At 45.8% G+C, this 18,148-nt stretch overlaps 1 protein-coding gene across 2 annotated transcripts; it reads left to right on the top strand.

Moving 5' to 3' along the window:
• The first annotated feature begins 1,758 nt into the window (after nt 1-1,758).
• Nucleotides 1,759-15,679, top strand: LOC308534510 (uncharacterized protein). Of its 2 annotated transcripts, none has more exons than XR_013997200.1 (5): nt 1,759-1,872; nt 3,239-3,373; nt 12,810-12,954; nt 13,120-13,168; nt 15,116-15,679. XR_013997200.1 is itself a non-coding variant. In XM_081113028.1 (5 exons), the coding sequence occupies exons 1-5, from the start codon at nt 1,862-1,864 to the stop codon at nt 15,140-15,142; spliced, it is 333 nt and encodes a 110-aa protein (XP_080969154.1). In that variant the 5' UTR covers nt 1,765-1,861; the 3' UTR covers nt 15,143-15,679. The 2 variants fall into 2 exon arrangements, 1 of the variants encoding a protein (XP_080969154.1); XM_081113028.1 differs by having other exon boundaries at nt 1,765-1,872; nt 12,888-12,954; nt 13,120-13,212.
• Nucleotides 15,680-18,148: the final 2,469 nt, after the last annotated feature.

Genomic DNA, 18,148 nt, shown 5'->3' with positions numbered 1-18,148 from the left:
GCACATAAAGCCCTTGACAAGGCCATCATGAGAAATGCCCAATAAACATAAGGTAAGTGTATTTTTAAAGCTTCCAGAGGTCATCCTGCTGAATTAGGAGTCTAGGGTCCTCCTCCTAATTCACCTATAAAGGCGAGTCTCCTCCTCTTAGAATCCCCTGGAAGAGACCTCATAAGCACTTCAGAAAGTCCTTATATCGCATGGCCCAGAAACTAAAGACATTTCCCCGATTTTAACCTCATTCTCTTCCAACAATCTCATGCCTTTTTGTATGTCTCCTTGTCCTCAAAAGGATGAAGTGCGTGGCCCCTGACCCCTCACCCTTGTGCAAATGGATGACAGCTACAAACAAGCTCCTTCCCTTTGAATAGTGGGTGGAAGGACAAGATGTTCTAGAAGCAGATGGTAGCAGCTGGAGAGAAGCAAGGGATGTGTAATACACTCAAACCTGCCCCTTCAGGGGCCACAGCCTCTCATCCAGCCCTTACAACCTCTCCTCTAACGAACTTTTAGCTTAAACTAAAATCCTGTCTCTGGATAAAACCAACAATCCTTATCATGACAGAAAAATGCAAGTATTTGGTATTTTTCCACTACACACAGGGAGAACATAGAGAGTCTTTTAAAAGAAAAATATTTCAGTGTGGTTTTAAAAAAATTTCTATTTTTATAAGATGATGACACTCTCCAAGCATTTCTCTCTTTTTTTTTTATTCGTTTTTTTACAGAGAGGAAGGGAGAGGGATAGAGAGTTAGAAACATCGATAAACTGCCTCCTGCACACCTCCCACTGGGGATGTGCCTGCAACCAAGGTGCATGCCCTTGGCCAGAATTGAACCCGGGACCCTTCGTTCCGCAGGCCGATGCTCTATCCACTGAGCCAAACCAGTTAGTGCTCTCCAAGCATTTCAACCAGGTTTGTAAAAGTCACTGGGCTCACTCCTGCACACACACAATCACATCTGTCTATGCAAAAGCAAAGGCAGGAACACACTCAACTACACACATGTGACTGTACCCATTCAAACACACAAGCATCTACAAATGGCACTCAACCATGCCTTTCTACACACACACCTGCAAACATTCAGGTTCATAGCAGATGGCTGCACTACATCCTAACACATGTGTCTGAACAAATAGGAACTAGGAAATGGAGCCATTTCTGAAGTGTTATGGGCATATACTAACATGAGTGCATGTACATAGTGCATCTTTAGTGTGCCTAATTTACCATCAGGTTTTGAGGTAGGGAAGAAAGTTGCATATTTTCAGGAAGAATCAGACATTTAGCTGAATTCCTAAACCTGCCAGTTTCCCATCTCCTCCTGTCCTTGGCCCTCAAGTGAGATGACTGAGCTTTGTATGGAATTGGGGCTGGAGGGTTATTCTAGCTCAGAACAGGGGATCCTGGGCCACAGGCCCTTGAAAGAGTCCCATGGAGGCTAAGCAATGTCCACTGTTAAAATAGAAATCCATGGCTCCACCACTGGACACAAGTGTCCAGAAAATAGCAAGTTTATCCTGTACTGCAGCCAAAGCACAGCCAGGTGCCAGCTGTATCCCCCGGGAAGGGAGAGAGCAAATGCAAGCAGACTGTGTCCTCTTGTAGGAGAGAGACAGGAGGGCAGGAAGGGAGGAAAATCTGAATCTATAAGCTTCCTTTTTATACAAACCAGACTCATAAGTTGTCTTAGTTCAGCTGGAACTCACATCACAGCTGCCCTATTTACTTATCTACCGGCTGCATTCCTTAGGACCAGTTTTGTTCCTGTTCAAAAGGAAACCAGGCAGAGTTGGGAAAATATTTCCTCAGCCAGCTCCTCAGCACTGCTGTCGGAGGGAGACCATCTGATCAAGATGCCTTTCAAGTAAGTAAGTGCAGTATTGGCCCCTCCCTGCACAGAGGAGGGTGCCTGGCTAGGGCAGAGAAACTAGCAGGCTCCTGAGGTGTGCTGATGTGTGGTCATTCTAACGGATCTCCCTTGAGTCACTGGAGTCCACTGGTTGCTGGTAAATGTTTGACAACTGGGTCTGTTGGAGGAAGGGGGTGTGGGGGTGATTTGTAATACTGGCTGTTTTCCAGGGCCTATTTGGGTTCAGTGCAGAGGTAGGAATAGGATGCACAGTGGAACTCCATTTAATAACGTGTCTCCCAGGTAGATACAACAGATGCACATAACCTCGAGAGCATAATAATAACATTCAATAAAATAATCAGCAAGTTGTGTTTATTACCTTTTTTTAAAGGTGATGTAATGATCAGTTTGCATAATTTAATTTCAAGTGATGTATGCCTTTAACAACCAGCTCACGAAATTCTGGGAAATTGAGCAGTCAGTTCTTGTGAGCCGGTGTGATCTGGCTCCAGAGCACAATGCTGGAGTCACCGAGTGAATGCGTTGGTGTTGAAACCACTCCCACTGGAAGCCAAGGCACATCACCAAGGGAGGCTTAGCGTGGACTCCATTTCCTTAAGGATATTCTGTCCTCAGAAGGCACAAATAGAGGTTTAAAAACATCATGTGTGTGTTTTATTTCGGGTGTTTTTTTTATTTTTTTATTTGTTCTACCTTCCATGTATATTTCACCAGAACAGCTTGACACACAGGTCAGGAGGTTCCATTGTGCTTAAATAGATGCTAATCACATGTACTTCAGCTCACCTAGTCAAGATAATTCAACAGCTTCTGGTTTCATACCCTTGAGATCCTTGTCTTCTAGGGAGAATTCTCTGGCTGGCATTCCCCGGGCCTCCAGCCTTTGCCATTGTAGCTGGGGTGTTCTGGAGGATCTGTAGCTCTACGTCTTTCCCTGTTATTTCCTGGACCCCACCTAAAGGAGCTGGGATGCTACTGGTCTCCCAAAAGTCTCCTGTGGTAAACAGTTGTACATGAGAGAGAAAACATTTTACCCAACTGGGGTCAAGGGTGGCTACACATCAGCCCCTGTTCTTCTGACAAATTACTGAGGTTTATCCAAAGCACGCAGATCCAGAAGTGGCAGTGCGAGGATGAAAGAGTATAGGAACATACGCTTGAGGAGGAAAATCCTATTCGTAGTGTCACAAGGCTGAGAGCTGAGGTAGATCTACAGCTCCAGCAGTTTGCTGGAGGACATACAGAGCTTGCCAGGGATGGAAGAATCAGCCAATGGACAATCAGGAGACTCCGAAGTGTTTGAAGAGTGGAGAGGTAGTAATGAATGGTGTCAATATATTTCTGTCTTCTATTTTAGGGTTCTCTGTGATGGCTGCCTCCAGACACAGTCAGTCCCGCAATTCTTCATACTCATCAGAACCTTTGCTACATTGGCCCTGAAATTTAGTGTTCCTTCATCCTTCTCCTGTCTTCACTTCTCTCCTAACTCAAGGTAGATTCTATGGCTCTTCAGTGTCATCACCCCTTGTGCATGTTCTTGTCTTCACTCAGCATTCTCACCCGAAAAGCCCTAACGTTCGGTAGACCAGCGCTCCATTTTGCACCTTGCTCAGGCAAGTCAACATGATGAGAGGAAAACCACAACTTCATGGACTGGTCCCCTTCTGTATGCATCACATGTATGTGAGATGACTCAGCTGTCAAAAGGCTCATTACTGCCTGAAAATCCAGCTGTCCTTCCCCAGTCAGTTCACCCTCAACTACTGACTGCAGGAGACAAACAGCCCCTGCTCCTGTTGAGGCAGGTCCCTCCCATGAAACACTGAGTTGATCCCATCTCCCCTTGTCTACCAAAGACCTTTGGTCCTGAAGTTATCCTCTTTATTTCCTAAAACCTCAATTATCAAATTTCTTATAATATGAAGACTTCTCTCCCTCAGTACTGGTCTGCTTCACATCAGAAGCTGAAGGGGGCAGGAAGGATTGTGATCAGCTGGTCCTCTATTTACTCACCTTGTACATCTCCTTTCCCCTCCCTCAATAGGCTATCTCTTGCCCCCCCCCCCCCAAAACTGTTGCTCAGGGGGAGGGAGGAGATGTAAGGAGCAGAAAAAGTCTTATTTTGTGGGGACTATTGTAGTATGGTGCTGGTATTTTTTGGCCTAGGCCAGTGATGGCAAACCTATGACACGCGAACTCATTTTTTTGGTTGATTTTTCTTTGTTAAATGGCATTTAAATATATAAAATAAATATCAAAAATATAAGTCTTTGTTTTACTATGGTTGCAAATATCAAAACATTTCTATATGTGACACAGCACCAGAGTTAAATTAGGGTTTTTCAAAATGCTGACACACCGAGCTCAAAAGGCTCGCCATCACTGGCCTAGGCAGTGGTAGGCAAATTGCGGCTCGCAAGCCACATGCGGCTCTTTGGCCCCTTGAGTGTGGCTCTTCCACAAAATACCGACTTCTGCTCATGGGCCACGAAGTTTCAATCGCACTGTACATGCGCGCCCGCACGTGGTATTTTGTGGAAGAGCCACACTCAAGGGGCCAAAGAACCGCATGTGGCTCGCGAGCCACAGTTTGCCGACCCGTGGATGTTTAAAGCTGACTGTCCTCTTGGGTCTTATGTTTCTTGTCCCTGTTGGAGTCTTCTGATCGTGGCTTCTGATGGCGGCTGCTCATCTGCCATTCCTCCCTTAGCTCATGGGTATACTTTAGTATCCAGGTCCTTTAATCCTTTTGGGCCTCCTGTTGGGGCCCCTCAGTTCTTCTAAGCAGTCTTCATGGGCAGGGTCTCTTTACAGAGAGCCCCAGGCCACCATCTCTATTCCAGGCTTCTATCAGCATTTCCCTCTTACCATGATGAGGGTACAGCTCTCTGTACTCCTCTGTGACAATGCACTAACTAGTCAGCCACAGTCTCTTGCTTTTAATACTGTTATAGGCATAGGTTCAGCACCAGTCTAGTAATGTCTAATATATTCTCAAAGTGGTCCATTAAATATCTACTCACTTGGTTTAATGTGAAGGGTAAGCTTTTCTCTTCTTCTATAACACTTCTACAACTCTGCCCCTTGCCCCCCCCCCCAAAAAAAATAATAAAGAATCAACACCACTTCCACTTCGATCTCAAGCCTTTAATATTCTCAGGGTGGTTGATATGCTTAGGGCTGCAGAAAGGGTGTTCATAGATCTTCTTTGCAAGTCCTGCATAGATGGCTTAGCACCTTACTCTGGAATGTGGGGTTGCTTTGTACCTATGGCTTTGTGCTAAGCTTTTGGGTTCTCAGTCCAAACTGAGGGAGGAAGAGTTGTATTTTAGTATCTTATTGCACATATCCATACCTATCTATAACTAAATTGATATGATGTCGCATTGTATAAAGCTCGTGGATTGAGAAAGAAAAGCTGACACAGTGAATAGAGAAAATAATTGTAAAATCACCGAGTCCACTCGGGCTGCTGTAACACCACAGACTGGGATGCTCATAAATACTGACTTTTCACAGTTCTGGAGGCTGGAGGTCTAGGATCAGGGTGTGGCAGACTCAGTGCTTGGTGAGGGGCTGCTTGTTGACTCATAGACAGTTGTCTTCTCGCTGTATCCTCACTGGGTGGGAGAGCCAGGGACCACTGAGAGGCCTCTTTTATAGGACATTAATTCACATCATGAGAGCTCTACCCTCATGACCTAACTACCTCCCACCTCCTAGTTCCATCATCTTGGGTGTTGGGTTGCAACATATGACTTGGGAGCTGGGGCACACAACCTTCTTTCAATAGCAGTCATTCTCATAGCAATGGAGCCCCAGAGCAAAGGGCCCTGAACACCCTCCAACCTCCATTTCTCCCGAGATCTGGTTGTTCATCTTTTCCTGGGTCCCTGTGTGTGTGTTCCTTCCCATTTGTTGAAGCAACTTGAATGAGCCCCCAAAAGCCCAGCCAGAGAACCCTCTAACACTGCACTTGCTTCTCACCAAGTACTACTCTCTCGGAGTCAGGCCCGGGACAACTGGGGACGCTTCAAACACAGGCGCTACAGCATGAAACTGACAGCACGGCAGCTTTCCAGGGCTTCCGCAAGGCCAGGTGGAACCTCTTGGCTTAATATTTCCCGATTACTTGCTAGGAAACCACTGTGTTTTGTGTTTTGTTAATCTTCACCCAAGGATATTTTTTCATTGATTTTTTAGAGAGAGTGGAAAGGAGGGGGAGAGACAGAGAGAAACCTTGTTTGAGAGAGACGCATTGATTGGTTGCCTCCCACATGTGCCCCAACCAGGGCCAGGGATTGAGCCTGCAACTGAGGTACGTGCCCTTGACCAGAATGGAATCTGGGACCCTTCAGTCTGAGGGCCAACACTCCAACCGCTGAGCCAAACCGGCTAGGGCAGGAAACCACTGTTTTTAAATGACAGGCAAGAGGAGGGGACATTCTGGGGACAGTGACCCCCATCCTCTCTTCCCAGGGAGTATCCCTAGTGTCTCCTCACTGCCTGGGTTGAAGTTCTGTCTTTAATTTTCCTTTGGGATTTAGTTTCTCTTTGCAGGCCAGGAAAATGATGCTTATTCTTTCGACTCTTTTCTACTATTTATATTTTCTTCTTTTTTTTTTTTTTAGCAACGTCTGTGACTCTGCTCCCTGCTCATTAGCAATCATTTGTCTTTTTTGTCCTCCCCATCGGTAGGGAAGTGTTTGGAAGTAAATTGCTTGAAATATCTAGCTTTTTGTTCTTGTTTGTTCCCTAAGGACATTTGTCTTATCTTACCCTATCATGTTTTTGTTTCTCCGAAGGGCTTAGCGTTTATTATTTATGTTTTATACATAATTTTACGTTGTTTTCTTTTGAAATATTTAATTCTTATTTTAAAAGATTCTTAAACACTTAGCTTTAAAAATAATCATTTGTTAGGGTCTTTTTTTCCCGTTTTATCTTTTTCAAACTTCTGTCCCGACTTCAAATGTTTCATTTTAATTTTCTTCTCTTTCTCTGTTTTGTTTTTATTTTTTATATTTAGTTTTATGATTTGTTTCTCTCTAGCCAGCGAGCTGTGTGTGTGTCTCCCATGCCGACAGGTTCCTTCATTTCTCCTTGACTTTCATTACCTTGACCTTTTTGAAGATGAAAGGCAGTTATTTTGTAGAGGTCCCTCATGGTGGGCTAGTTTGTTTCCTTCTGATTGGATTCAGGAGGAATGACACAGGAAGATGTTTTTCTTGTTGGGTCCTGTCAGTGGAGTTCAAGGTTAATTTGTCCCATCATGAATGAGCGTGCCTCCGTCGCTGAAGTTAGTGTCCACTAGGCTTCTCCATGGCAGTGTGTTCCTTTGCTCCTTTGTGATTAAAAAGTAATTTGTGGGAAGAACTGTGACACTATTTAGATATACTCCTCATCAAACATTAAATTTATTCATATGTTTATTTATATTAGTTTAGACCCGAATCGGCAAACTCCTTGTGGGAATGATGAGAGATATTACTATCTAGGAAATATTTCAGGTTTGCAGGCCAAGAGGCCAAACTGAGGGTATTATCTAGGTACTTTTATAACAAGAGGGAAAAATGCCCATAAAATTTCACTGATGAAATGAAAAACGTAATTATTAAGTATATATTTTTGCAATGCAGTTCTCCTAATAAGAATGGAGTTCTTTTGGGGAGTGGGGGAGAGATTAGACTTAATTAGGGTTCAAAGTCAGTGTCTCCTATTATCAAATTGATTGCAAAAGTTTACTTGTATAAACCACACAAAACAGACAGCAGGCTGGATTTGGTCCACAGGCCATAGTCCGCTGATTCACGGGTTGGCCTTTTACTCAACGGGTAATATTCTGTTACTAACATGTATTTTGATGTTCAAATTGCCTCTGATTTGACTGGTACCAGCACCTTCAGGCTGGCTTCTGGGTCCTGTTGCCATTTCCCCATCATTCTGCAAACACTTCTGGACATTTGGCACATGATGCTCCAGCCTCATTTTGTATTTTTTCTCTCCAGTCCTGAAAGCAGCCATTTCTTTGAAGAGCCCTGGAATCTTTCAGTGGATCTTGAAAATTGCTCAAAATGCTATAATATCTTCCATTTAGAAAATAGAACAAAAAACGTCTCCCTTGATCCATATTCCTGCTCTAGCTATTGCCCCATTTCTCTATTCTTTACTAAACTTACTGAAAAAACTATCTAAACTTGCCTTTTCATCTTCTTCCTCTTGAATCCTCTCTGGTCATGCTTTGGCTCCATCATCTCACTGAAAAAGTTCAGGCCACCAATGTCCTCCATCTGTCAGACACATGGTCACCCTTCATTCTTTCTTATGTAGCCTCTCAGTTGGACATACCTTATCATGCCTTTTAAAAATTAAGATGTAATTGATGTTGCCCTGGCTGGTGTGGCTCAGTTGGTTGGAGCATCATCCCATACACCAAAAGGTGGCAGGTTCGATTCCTGGTCTGGGCACATGCCTAGGTTGTGAGTTCGATCCAGATTGGGAGCATGCAACAGGCAACTGATTGATGTTTCTCTCTCACATTGATGTTTCTCTCTCTCTCCCTCTTCTCCCTTCCTCTCTCAAAAATCAATTTTTAAAAACTTAAAAAAGGTATAATTGATGTGTAACATATTAGTTTCAGGTGTATAAAAATTTTGGTATTTGTAATTGTGAAATAATCACCACAATAAGTCTAGCTAACATCTGACACCTCACAGAATTATAGTTTTTACTTTCTGTTGATGAGAACTTTTAAGATCTACTCTCTTAGCAATGTTCAAGTATACAATAAAGTATTGTTAACTATAGTCACCATGGTGTACATTATATCCCCAGGGTTTTATATTTTAACTACCTTCACCAAATTTGCCCTCCCCCCACGCCCACCCCCATACCTGCTGGCAGCCAAAATCTGTTCTCTGTATATATGAGTTCGTTTTGTGTGTGTTTTTGTTTAGATTCCACATATAAATCATATGGCATTTGTCTTTCTCTTTCTGACTTATTTCACTTGGCATAATGCCTTCAAGATCTACCCATGTTGTCTCAAACGGCAATGACTTCCTTTATATGGTTGAATAATATTCCAGTGTGTGTGTGTGTGTGTGTGTGTGTGTGTGTGTGTGTGTGTGACAACTTTATCCATTTATCTAACAATGGACACTTAGATTGCTTCCATATCTTGGCTGTTGTAAATAATGATTCAATGAACACAGGAGTGCTAATGTCTCTTGAGATAGCGATTTTATTTTCTTCAGATAAATACCTAAAAATGGGATTCCTGGATCATATGGTAGTTCTATTTTTAATTTTTTGAGCAAACTCCATACTGTTTGTTTTCAATAGTGGCTGCACCAATTTGCAATTCCAGCAATAGTGCACAAGTGTTCCCTTTTCACCACAACCCCACCAATACTTTTTATCTCCAGTCTTTTGAGAATAGCTATCCTAACAGGTGTGAGTGGTATCTCATGGATGTTTTGTTTGCTCACCCTCCTTCCTGAAGTCCTTGGCCTTTGGGAAGTCACTTTCATCACTCCTACTTCCATAGAGGCTCCTTCTCAGTCTCTTCTGCTAGCTCTTCCTGATTTCTTTTCTATTTATATTTACTCTCTAGATGACCCACCAAGTCCATGGCTTTTAAATAACATTACATGTGGATGATTTACATTCCCATCTCCAAACTCTGTCCTATGTTCAATTCCTCTTTTCAACTGCCTACTTATTATAGATCTCCACCAGGTGTTCCATAGGTATTGTAAACTTAAGTATTAAACTAAACTTGATTCCTCCCCTCTCAAATCTGTGTACCCTGTAGTCTTCTTCTCAATAATGGCATCTTACTAATTATTCAGGTCAAAACATTTAGAGTCAGTGTTTCCTTCTCTTACCTTCCACATGCAATCCATCCACACATCCTGTCAATTACACCTCAAGTCCAATCACTTATCATTACTTCTACCAGTACCACTCTAGTCTAAGCCACCATCAAATTTTCCTACCCCTTCTTATCTCATACGGAGTAGGCTCAAAAGTCTTGACCACAGCTGACAGGGCTATTCATGACCAGTCACTCCTGTCAATTCTCTGACTTCATCTCTTACTTCCCCCACCACCCTGCTCTGATTCTAACACCCTAACCCCTTTGCACACTCCCTCCTTGTTCATTTGAATTCGCTGTTTTTCCTCTCCAGGGTAATCTTTCCCCAGCTGTCCCCATGGCTCCCTTCCTCTCTTCATTTGTCACCTTATCAAAGAGACTCTATCACCTTTCTTGCTTTATTCAACTTTAAACATTTATGACCACTTGCCATGTTATTGATTAATTAATGATATATTTTAGCCTCACCTCCTATCCCCACTAGAATATACCTAGATAGCCTAACAAACCTGCTATATAATAAAATTATTTTAGAAAGATAAAAACAATAGTAGCATAGAGGATCCAATGCCTCGGAGAATGGAAGTGCTGGGAAATTGGTACGTACTGAAAAATACCTATTGGATTGGGCAACTGAGGAGACCAGCAACCTTGAGAGCAGTTTTTGTAGGTTGTTGGGTAAAGACACCAGATCTCAGCGGGTTGAGGACATCCTCCCCCTCACAGTCTCCTCGTTATTCTCTCAAAAATCTCCTCCTCACCCTTTGCAGCTCGTTCTTATGATTGTAGTCATCCCTATGCACTAAACATCCCCCATGAAGTACTGTCTATTGCTGCCTTCCAGCAGAGCACAGGCTGCCAGAGGAGAGCCCAGGATGTTCCCAATCAGATGGTGTGAGTATGTGTTTGTAGGAATAATAATCATCACAGCAACAAAAGTAATAAACGAGAAGCAGGAATGCACCTGATGTGAAGTAAATTCATGCTGAAGGGATCCCAAGAGAAGAGGCGACGCGGGGAAGGAAGCAGGACACCCTCTCTGGCTCTGGAGCACCAGGGCCCACTGGGATGTGACCTGGTAATTGAGAGCCGATCAATCCTGAGGCCAGTGCTCTGACCCCTGGGGAAAGCGCTCTCTTCCCTGACACTGAGCCCTTCTTGAAGGCCCAGGGCCGGCAGGTCTCCCTGTGAGATGCACTCTGGTGCCTGCAGCCAGGATGATGGATGAGCAGGGGAGGCTGCTCAGGGCAGCTGAGGCCAGTGGGGCTGCGCAGGGAGAGAAATATGATAGCAAACACAGCTCTGTGTATAGAGAGTGCTGAAGGCTAAAGAACAGGACCCTGGGGAGCACCAACAATGTACAGGGCAGCTTAACAAGGTGTGTGTGTGGTGGGGGGCATAAAGAAAGCAGAGAAGGGCTGTCAGAGAAAGATGGAGAAAACAGAGTGTGAAGCGCCATGGAACCACGAGAGAAGACAGCCCCACCACAAGGCAGGGGACACCAACAGGGACTGCCGAACACTCCAGAGAGGTCCCTGCTGTAAGGCCTACAGATGCCTCCTTTGGCCTTAGTCCTTAGGAGGTCCCTCAGGGGAAGTTGGGGAGAGGAGTATCAACAGAGAGGTTTCAATGGGCTGAGAAGCAAATGGAAACTCAGGACAGGGGACGAGATCAGTGGGATTGTCACATTTAGCAAGTAAAAACCCAGGATGCCCAGTTAAATGTGAACTCAGCTAAAATTTGAATTTCAGGTAAGCAATAAATAACGCTTTAAATATAAGTGTGCCTCAGTTATCTGTTGCTTGTCTGAAATTCAGATTTAATGGGTGTCCTGTACTTTATGTGGCAATCCCACCAGGGTAGCCCGTGGACTTCCCTTTCAGGAAAGCAACATGGCTGGGCAGAAGGATGCGTGCTCGGGCTGTAGTTGGAAAGGGGCCAGGTCAATGTCTAGGATGGAATTGTCTGAGCATGTCGGGCAGTGACAATGCTTTCTGTCACTTGTGTACAGGCTGAAGAAAGAGAGCCAATAGGAGAGTCAAAGGTACAATTGACAACATAATGGATTATTTAAACTATGGGCATGTAGCAAGGACCAGAAATCATTTCCTTGGAACCACCCATAGAAAGTACACTGTTCCTCCCCAACCACATCCCACAAAAAGCTCAAAAAATTCAAATTTCCAGTTTTCATTTGCAGGTGGGTTGCTGCTACTTTGAAACTGTGGGACTGCGGCCTTAATAAGGGCTCTTGCCAGTAATGTTTTCCTTTGTTCTGTGTTTTTCTTGGTGTTCTGATGGACCGCTATGGCTGCAAGTCTTTTTCCCAATAGAACAGCCACTCTGTCAACTTCATTTCCTACAATCCCATCATCAGAAAAAAACACTTTTAGTTGCTGGGCTCCATGAGCAGTTCAGGCCACAGCCTGGGTCTCCCAGCAAAGCGAGGGAATCAGATGAGTGCTGTGATTGAGCACGTCTTCCTTTCTCTAGTTTTAATCTTCCCGCAAATGATGAAGCTGTCAAAGCCACTTTTGATGATGAAAGAATGATGTTGTCGAAGTCACCACATAACATACCCGACAGCTGTTTTTCTTCTTCATTACACCCAATTCCAGGGTCACATCTGGTTTGCAAAACTGGAAGACATTTTGGCTATTTATGTTCCTTTTGCTCTAATTTCTTAGATTTCTGCCAAATGGGTAGCCCTCACCAGTCCTTTGATTCTGTGTTTGTTGGCTAGAAAGAAATAAAAGGACTCCTGCCTCCCCTTTCCACAAATACTAACCCTACATTTATTTCGTTTTAGTTCATTTTGAGCAGACTCCGGCCCACCAACTCTAATTTGCTTGGTTTTAAGCATGCAGAACCCATAACAAAAGCAGTGCTGGCTTCCTCTGCCTTCCTAAGAATTTCCCTGGCTGCTAACTATTTGGATGTTAGCAAATGTCCCTCCTTCATGAGGGACCCTGAGACATTTGGTAAGAAAAAAAGTGGCAACATAGGGCTACACAAATTCCTTTCCCCCAAATTACTTGTTCTACATTAGCCTCCAAACAAGAGTTCACCAACGTTAAAGAAAGCAAGCACCAATGCCCTGCCCCCAATACTGCTGGTCCTGTTTCAGACCAGCTCCAGGCTTCCGTGGAATCCATGCCATTGGAGAACAATCGCTTTCAACAGGTGGCCTCAAGGTAATCCCGAGTTCTGCCTTTTGCTTCCTCTCAGGTTAGAGCTTGTTTGTCTTTGGTACCAGGCACTCAGGATTGGGAAAGGGGAGGTTATGTTTGGGACCTGGCCCCAAATAAAATATCTCCAGAGTAATTTCAGATTCTTTTTTTCTATGGTGCCCATTCCAGGGGTCGACACTGACAGAAGAGGCTGGAGCTAACGCTGGGGCCAGGCCAGGCAAGTTTTCTTTACGAATCAAGTATTTGCAGAGTCTCCAACAGGCAAGTAATCAGCAGGCCCTTCTAGGCCCTTCTCCTGCTGGGCTGACTGGGGCACCAGGTGGCGTGGCCCAACCTCTGGCAGGAGGTCTCCCGGCACGAGTGGCCTACGTCCCCTGATCTGGAGGTTGAAGATCTGAACCTATTTAAGTCACAAAGGACTGTGAGTCCTTGTTGTCCAGGGGCTCCCAGATTTTTAATTTCATGCTCTATTCCCATGGGGGGAAGGGTAATGTACAATACAATAGGATGTCAATTGTTATTTTGCCAATTGAACAAATAAAATGCTCATTTTCTGCCATCATCTCAGAAAAGGACACTTTAACATAAAAAAAATATAGAGGACTTATTCTCTTACTTTTAACATAAAGAATATAACCCAGTTCTTTCCCAGAAAGGCAGTTTTAAATTTATGCAGACATTATACAAACCTGTTAAAATATGTGTGTATGGACGCATGGACATCAATATACACACACGATCATTATCCTTCTTAGTTTTTCCTTATCACACGGCAGCTTAAATGTACTGAGTCAGCTCATGGACTCCGGGGTCAGATTACCTGAGTTCAAATGTAGGCTCCACCACTCATATTCTGAAGAACCTCAGATAAGTTACTTACCCTCTCTGACCCCCGGTTTTATCATCTATGAAGTGAAGGTGATAATGATAGCACACACTTCCCAGAGTGGTTACGAGATTAAATGAGTTAATATGTGAAAAGCACTTATCACAGGAAACATCCCGTAAATAATAGTCATCATCATCATTACATCGCCACAGACCAGCATGGGCCTGTGGGGACCACTGCCAGGGCAGCCCTCTGCTTGCAGGTGAGGAGCACCTGAAGCCCAGAGCAGGCCTGGCTTGTCCAGCTAAGGGCCACGCCAGTTACTGCGCATAGAAGTGAAGCTCCTGTCTCCAAACCAAGTCTGGTGTATCTCTGAGGTCTAGAAACAAGTGAATTTGACAAGTGGTTGGGGTGGGGCAGAAATCGGTGGGCACCTGTTCAGGGCCCGGAGGTGGGGGTAGGGAGCTGGCCCTTTAGCAGGATACAATGACCAGCTTAGGAGCCACCGAGACCAGGCAGTCTGGCCACTGCTGCCCTGCTTTCTCTTTCCTTCAACCCCAGAGAGAATGAAAACGAGTAGGTGGGGTGTAGGGGTGCCGAAGTCCCCACGTGGGAAGGGAGTAGGAATGCACTTTGCAACTCTTCCTCCTCCTGCCTTCAGTTCCCACAGAACACCTGCTGATCCCCCCTCCCCAAGTCCCGCCTCTCACACTCTGCCAGTGGCCCTGCCTCTGGGCGCAGTCTGTGGATGGAGGCCCTGCCCTGTCAGTCACGGGGCACCAGAGAGGCAGGACTGGAATGATGCCCCAACCTCCTGACTTATTTTTGCTGCTGTGGTTTGGGGGCTGGCCCCCATTTTCTAAGCAGATTCCGCCTTGGTGAGGCCACAAGATCAGCTAGAACTGCCCGCAGAGGCTGGTGACAGACCCTGTCACTGTGGCCGCTTTTTGATGTCATGTAGCAAGAAATCAGGCTGCCCGAGGCAGGCCCCTTTGGTCCCTCTGCCCCATTACCCTTTGCTCATGGCTTTCATCCTCACAAATGCTCCCTGACCACATGTTCCAGGAAGAAGAAAGCAGAGAAGGGTGACACGGAAGGGGTGAGTCTGCAGGAAACCCAGACTGTCCCATAAGCCCTCCAGCAGCCTCTGCAAATACCGCATTGGTTGGTCACATGGCTGCTGGTGTGGCAAGGGAGGCCGGGAAATGTGCTGTGTCTGGGTGACAGATTGTGGTTTCCTTAGGAAGGAAAGAGAGAATGGATACTGAGTAAGACACGTTGTCTTCCAGGAAGTTGTAACCAGAATAAAATTAGGCCTTTTTGCTTCCCCTCCAGGGTCTCCTTCAGCAGGGTCACATCTGAAGGCAAGCTGGTCCAGTTCCGGAAACTTTACACTCTATCCCGGGCTTTCCAGAGATCCCTGCCCACAGCATCACAGAGCACCCAGCACCCAGACAGCCTCTCCAAGCCTCTTTATACGCTCAATAGCTCCTCAATCTTCCTCTCTCTTGCAAAACAAAAGAAGACAAAGCAAAATGTCTGGGTAACTTGTAACTTCCTTTTTCTGGAGCCCCTGAGGCACAACCAAATGTGCTGGGAGCCAGGACAGACACCACAGATTCCTTCATCATCATGTTAATTGTTCCTGCACCCACCTAAGTATGTGTCCATCATTTTACTTTATATCCAATCCCAGGGGTTTCCCTGCTTTGCTTTATCCCTCCTCCTTAATCTGTCACCGAAGAATTTCATGTAACCCACCTATGCCCCTCCCTTGACTGCAAATGTATAAATACAGATGTAACCAGCCATTCTCCGGAGCATTATCTCAATTCGTTGAGGTTCTGCTTCCCGGCATATGTCGACAGTTTGGCTCAAATAAACTCACAAAATTTCTTTACAGGTTTCAATGGCTTTTTACGTTAACACCCCTATAAGCACAGCCAAGGCTGAAACTATAGAAACTGGGAGATTGTGTGAGGCCTGTAAGTTATCCTTTGCTATCTCCCCGGCTGCCCAGCTTATGAGCGAGTGATTCCATGTGAACCCTAGCCCTGCTCACACACACACACACACACACACACCCCACGCCTGCAACACCCATCAGGACACCCGCCCTATCCCTCCCTCAGCCTCCTGCTGTCCTGGATCTCTGTGGTTTAGTCTGAATTGCCCCTCCCCACCTTGATACCCATCCCACTAGTTTCAGGCAAATGATTTCCATCAGCTCCTTCACAGACCCGCTTAGATCCACTCTGAGGAGGTCCCTCATTACCCTCCTCTGGCCCCATCCAGCCCATCCACGGTGCTACTCTGAGAGGGTAGAGCCTGGTGTGTATGACCTTTATTTCACTTGGTATTCAACTTGTGGATCACGCGTCTGTTTCTTTCTATCGGTTCTGTCTCCACAATTAGGCTAGGAGCAGCCTGGGGGTAGGCGCTGGGTCTCCCGTCAACCCCTTGGGGTGAGGGTCATGCGGTTCTTTTTTTCAGATGTGCTTTGAGCACCTTCGTGTGTCAGGCATTGAGGGAGATGCTGAGACTACAAGGCAGACCCAGTCCCTGGCTTCCCCCTGGACCTGCCTCTCCTGGGCCTTTCTGGCCCCCAGGACAGACCCATCGGCATGACTGACCACTGTCTTGACGGAGAGGAGGAAGGGGGTTGGGAATCCGCCCCAGAGATGAGCGCCGTGCTGCCTTCCTGGACTCCAAGTTCATAGCACTTCAGCGGCTCCTCTGAAAGGGCCGGCCTCCTCCCAGCACCGGCCTCGGTCTTACTCTTGGCTCCGCTTGCCGGCCACGCAGCCGGTAACTGGAGGAGCTTTTACTGCAAATGTGGGCAGTCAGCTGAGTTTCCAAGTCAAACGTTTTTCCACTTCAAGCTTTTTCCTTTTCTCTTTTGCCCAAATAGCAAGCTCATTTTGTGGAGGGGGGGGGGGGGGGGAGGGGGTGCGGATCAACTCTCCTTCTAAGAGTTAAAGACTTTATGAGGAAAACTGCTATGGGGAGGTAGGGGGGTAGGGGGCTGGGCACAGCTCAGGCCAAAGCCCTGCTGCTGGGAGGGAAGGAGGAAGCCACTGAGAGGTCTCTCCACCCCAGCAAGACCGAAGGTGGCATCAAACCAGAGAGGCCAAGCCTGTCCTCCTCCCTCCCCCTACTCCATCTCTTTTTCTTCTGCCTTCTCTTCCCTCTATCTTCCTGTCCTGTTCCCTCTCTCCTTGCCATTCACTCATTCACTCATTCACGCATTCATTCATTTTCTCAGCAGACATTGCGTTAGCCCCTGCTACCTGTCAGACACAGAGCTGTAAGCTAAGAATGTAGAGACAAAAAGTCAGTTCTGGAGGCTCTCACAGTCTAGGGCTGTGGAGGGTGGGCCACACAGAAGACAGGTTGAGGGGAGGAGTGACAGCTGGCAAAGAGTTAACGGGCAAGTCTCCAAGTGCAACCTTCTGGCCTCCAACCTTCTGGCCCTTTAAATACAGTTCCTCATGTTGCGGCCCAACCATAAAATTATTTTCGTTGCTACTTCATAACTGTAATGTTGCTACTGTGATGAATCATAATGTAAAAATATCTGATATGCAGGATGGTCTTGGGCAACCCCTGTGAAAGGGTTGTTTGACCGCCAAAGGGGTCGCGACCCACACGTTGAGAACCGCTGATTTAGAGGCTCAGGCAGTTCATCAAAATTGTGGGAAACTGTGGGTTGGGGGAGACGAGATGTGGGGAACCTCTAGTGAATATCTGCTGCAGCCTGGCCATTAATATTCCCTGTCCCGTCCCCGGGGAGAACGTCAGTGGGGAAGAGCAGGGGCTATGTGAACGCACGGCCCCTCCACACCCAGGCACACCTCTTTCCGTGTGGTCATAGCAAGTCCCTTAATCTTTTTGGAAGCATAGTAGTAGCAGCAGTAGCAGTATTTCTTATTTCTTTATAAAATAGACTTTATATTTTTAGAGCATTTTTAGGATTACAGCAAAACTGAGCAGAAAGTCTAAAGAGTTCCCCATACATTCCTGCCCCCCACGCACAGCTTCCCCCGCTGTCAACATCCCCCACCACAGTGGTACATGTGTCACAGTCAGTGTACCTACATTGACGCGTCATTACTACCCAAAGCCCACACTTTACCTTCAGGTTTGCTCTTGGTGTTGTACGTCCTATGGGTTTTGATGACGATATAACGACCTGTCCCCACACAGTCAGTATCATGCAGAATCGCTTCATTGCCCTAAAAACCCTCTGTGCCTGCCTTTACTGAATCTTTTTGTCCTCAATTTCTTCTCCTTTGAAATGGGAGAAGTAACTGTCTCATGGGTGATCCTGGGGATAAAACAAGATAACATGCAGGAGTGCTTGGCTTT

The sequence above is a fragment of the Myotis nattereri genome (genome assembly GCF_964212035.1).
Source record: "Myotis nattereri genome assembly, chromosome: 18".
Classification (NCBI taxonomy): domain Eukaryota; kingdom Metazoa; phylum Chordata; class Mammalia; order Chiroptera; family Vespertilionidae; genus Myotis; species Myotis nattereri.
Note: the sequence above shows the minus strand (reverse complement) of the source record. Positions and strands in the feature narration are given on the sequence as shown.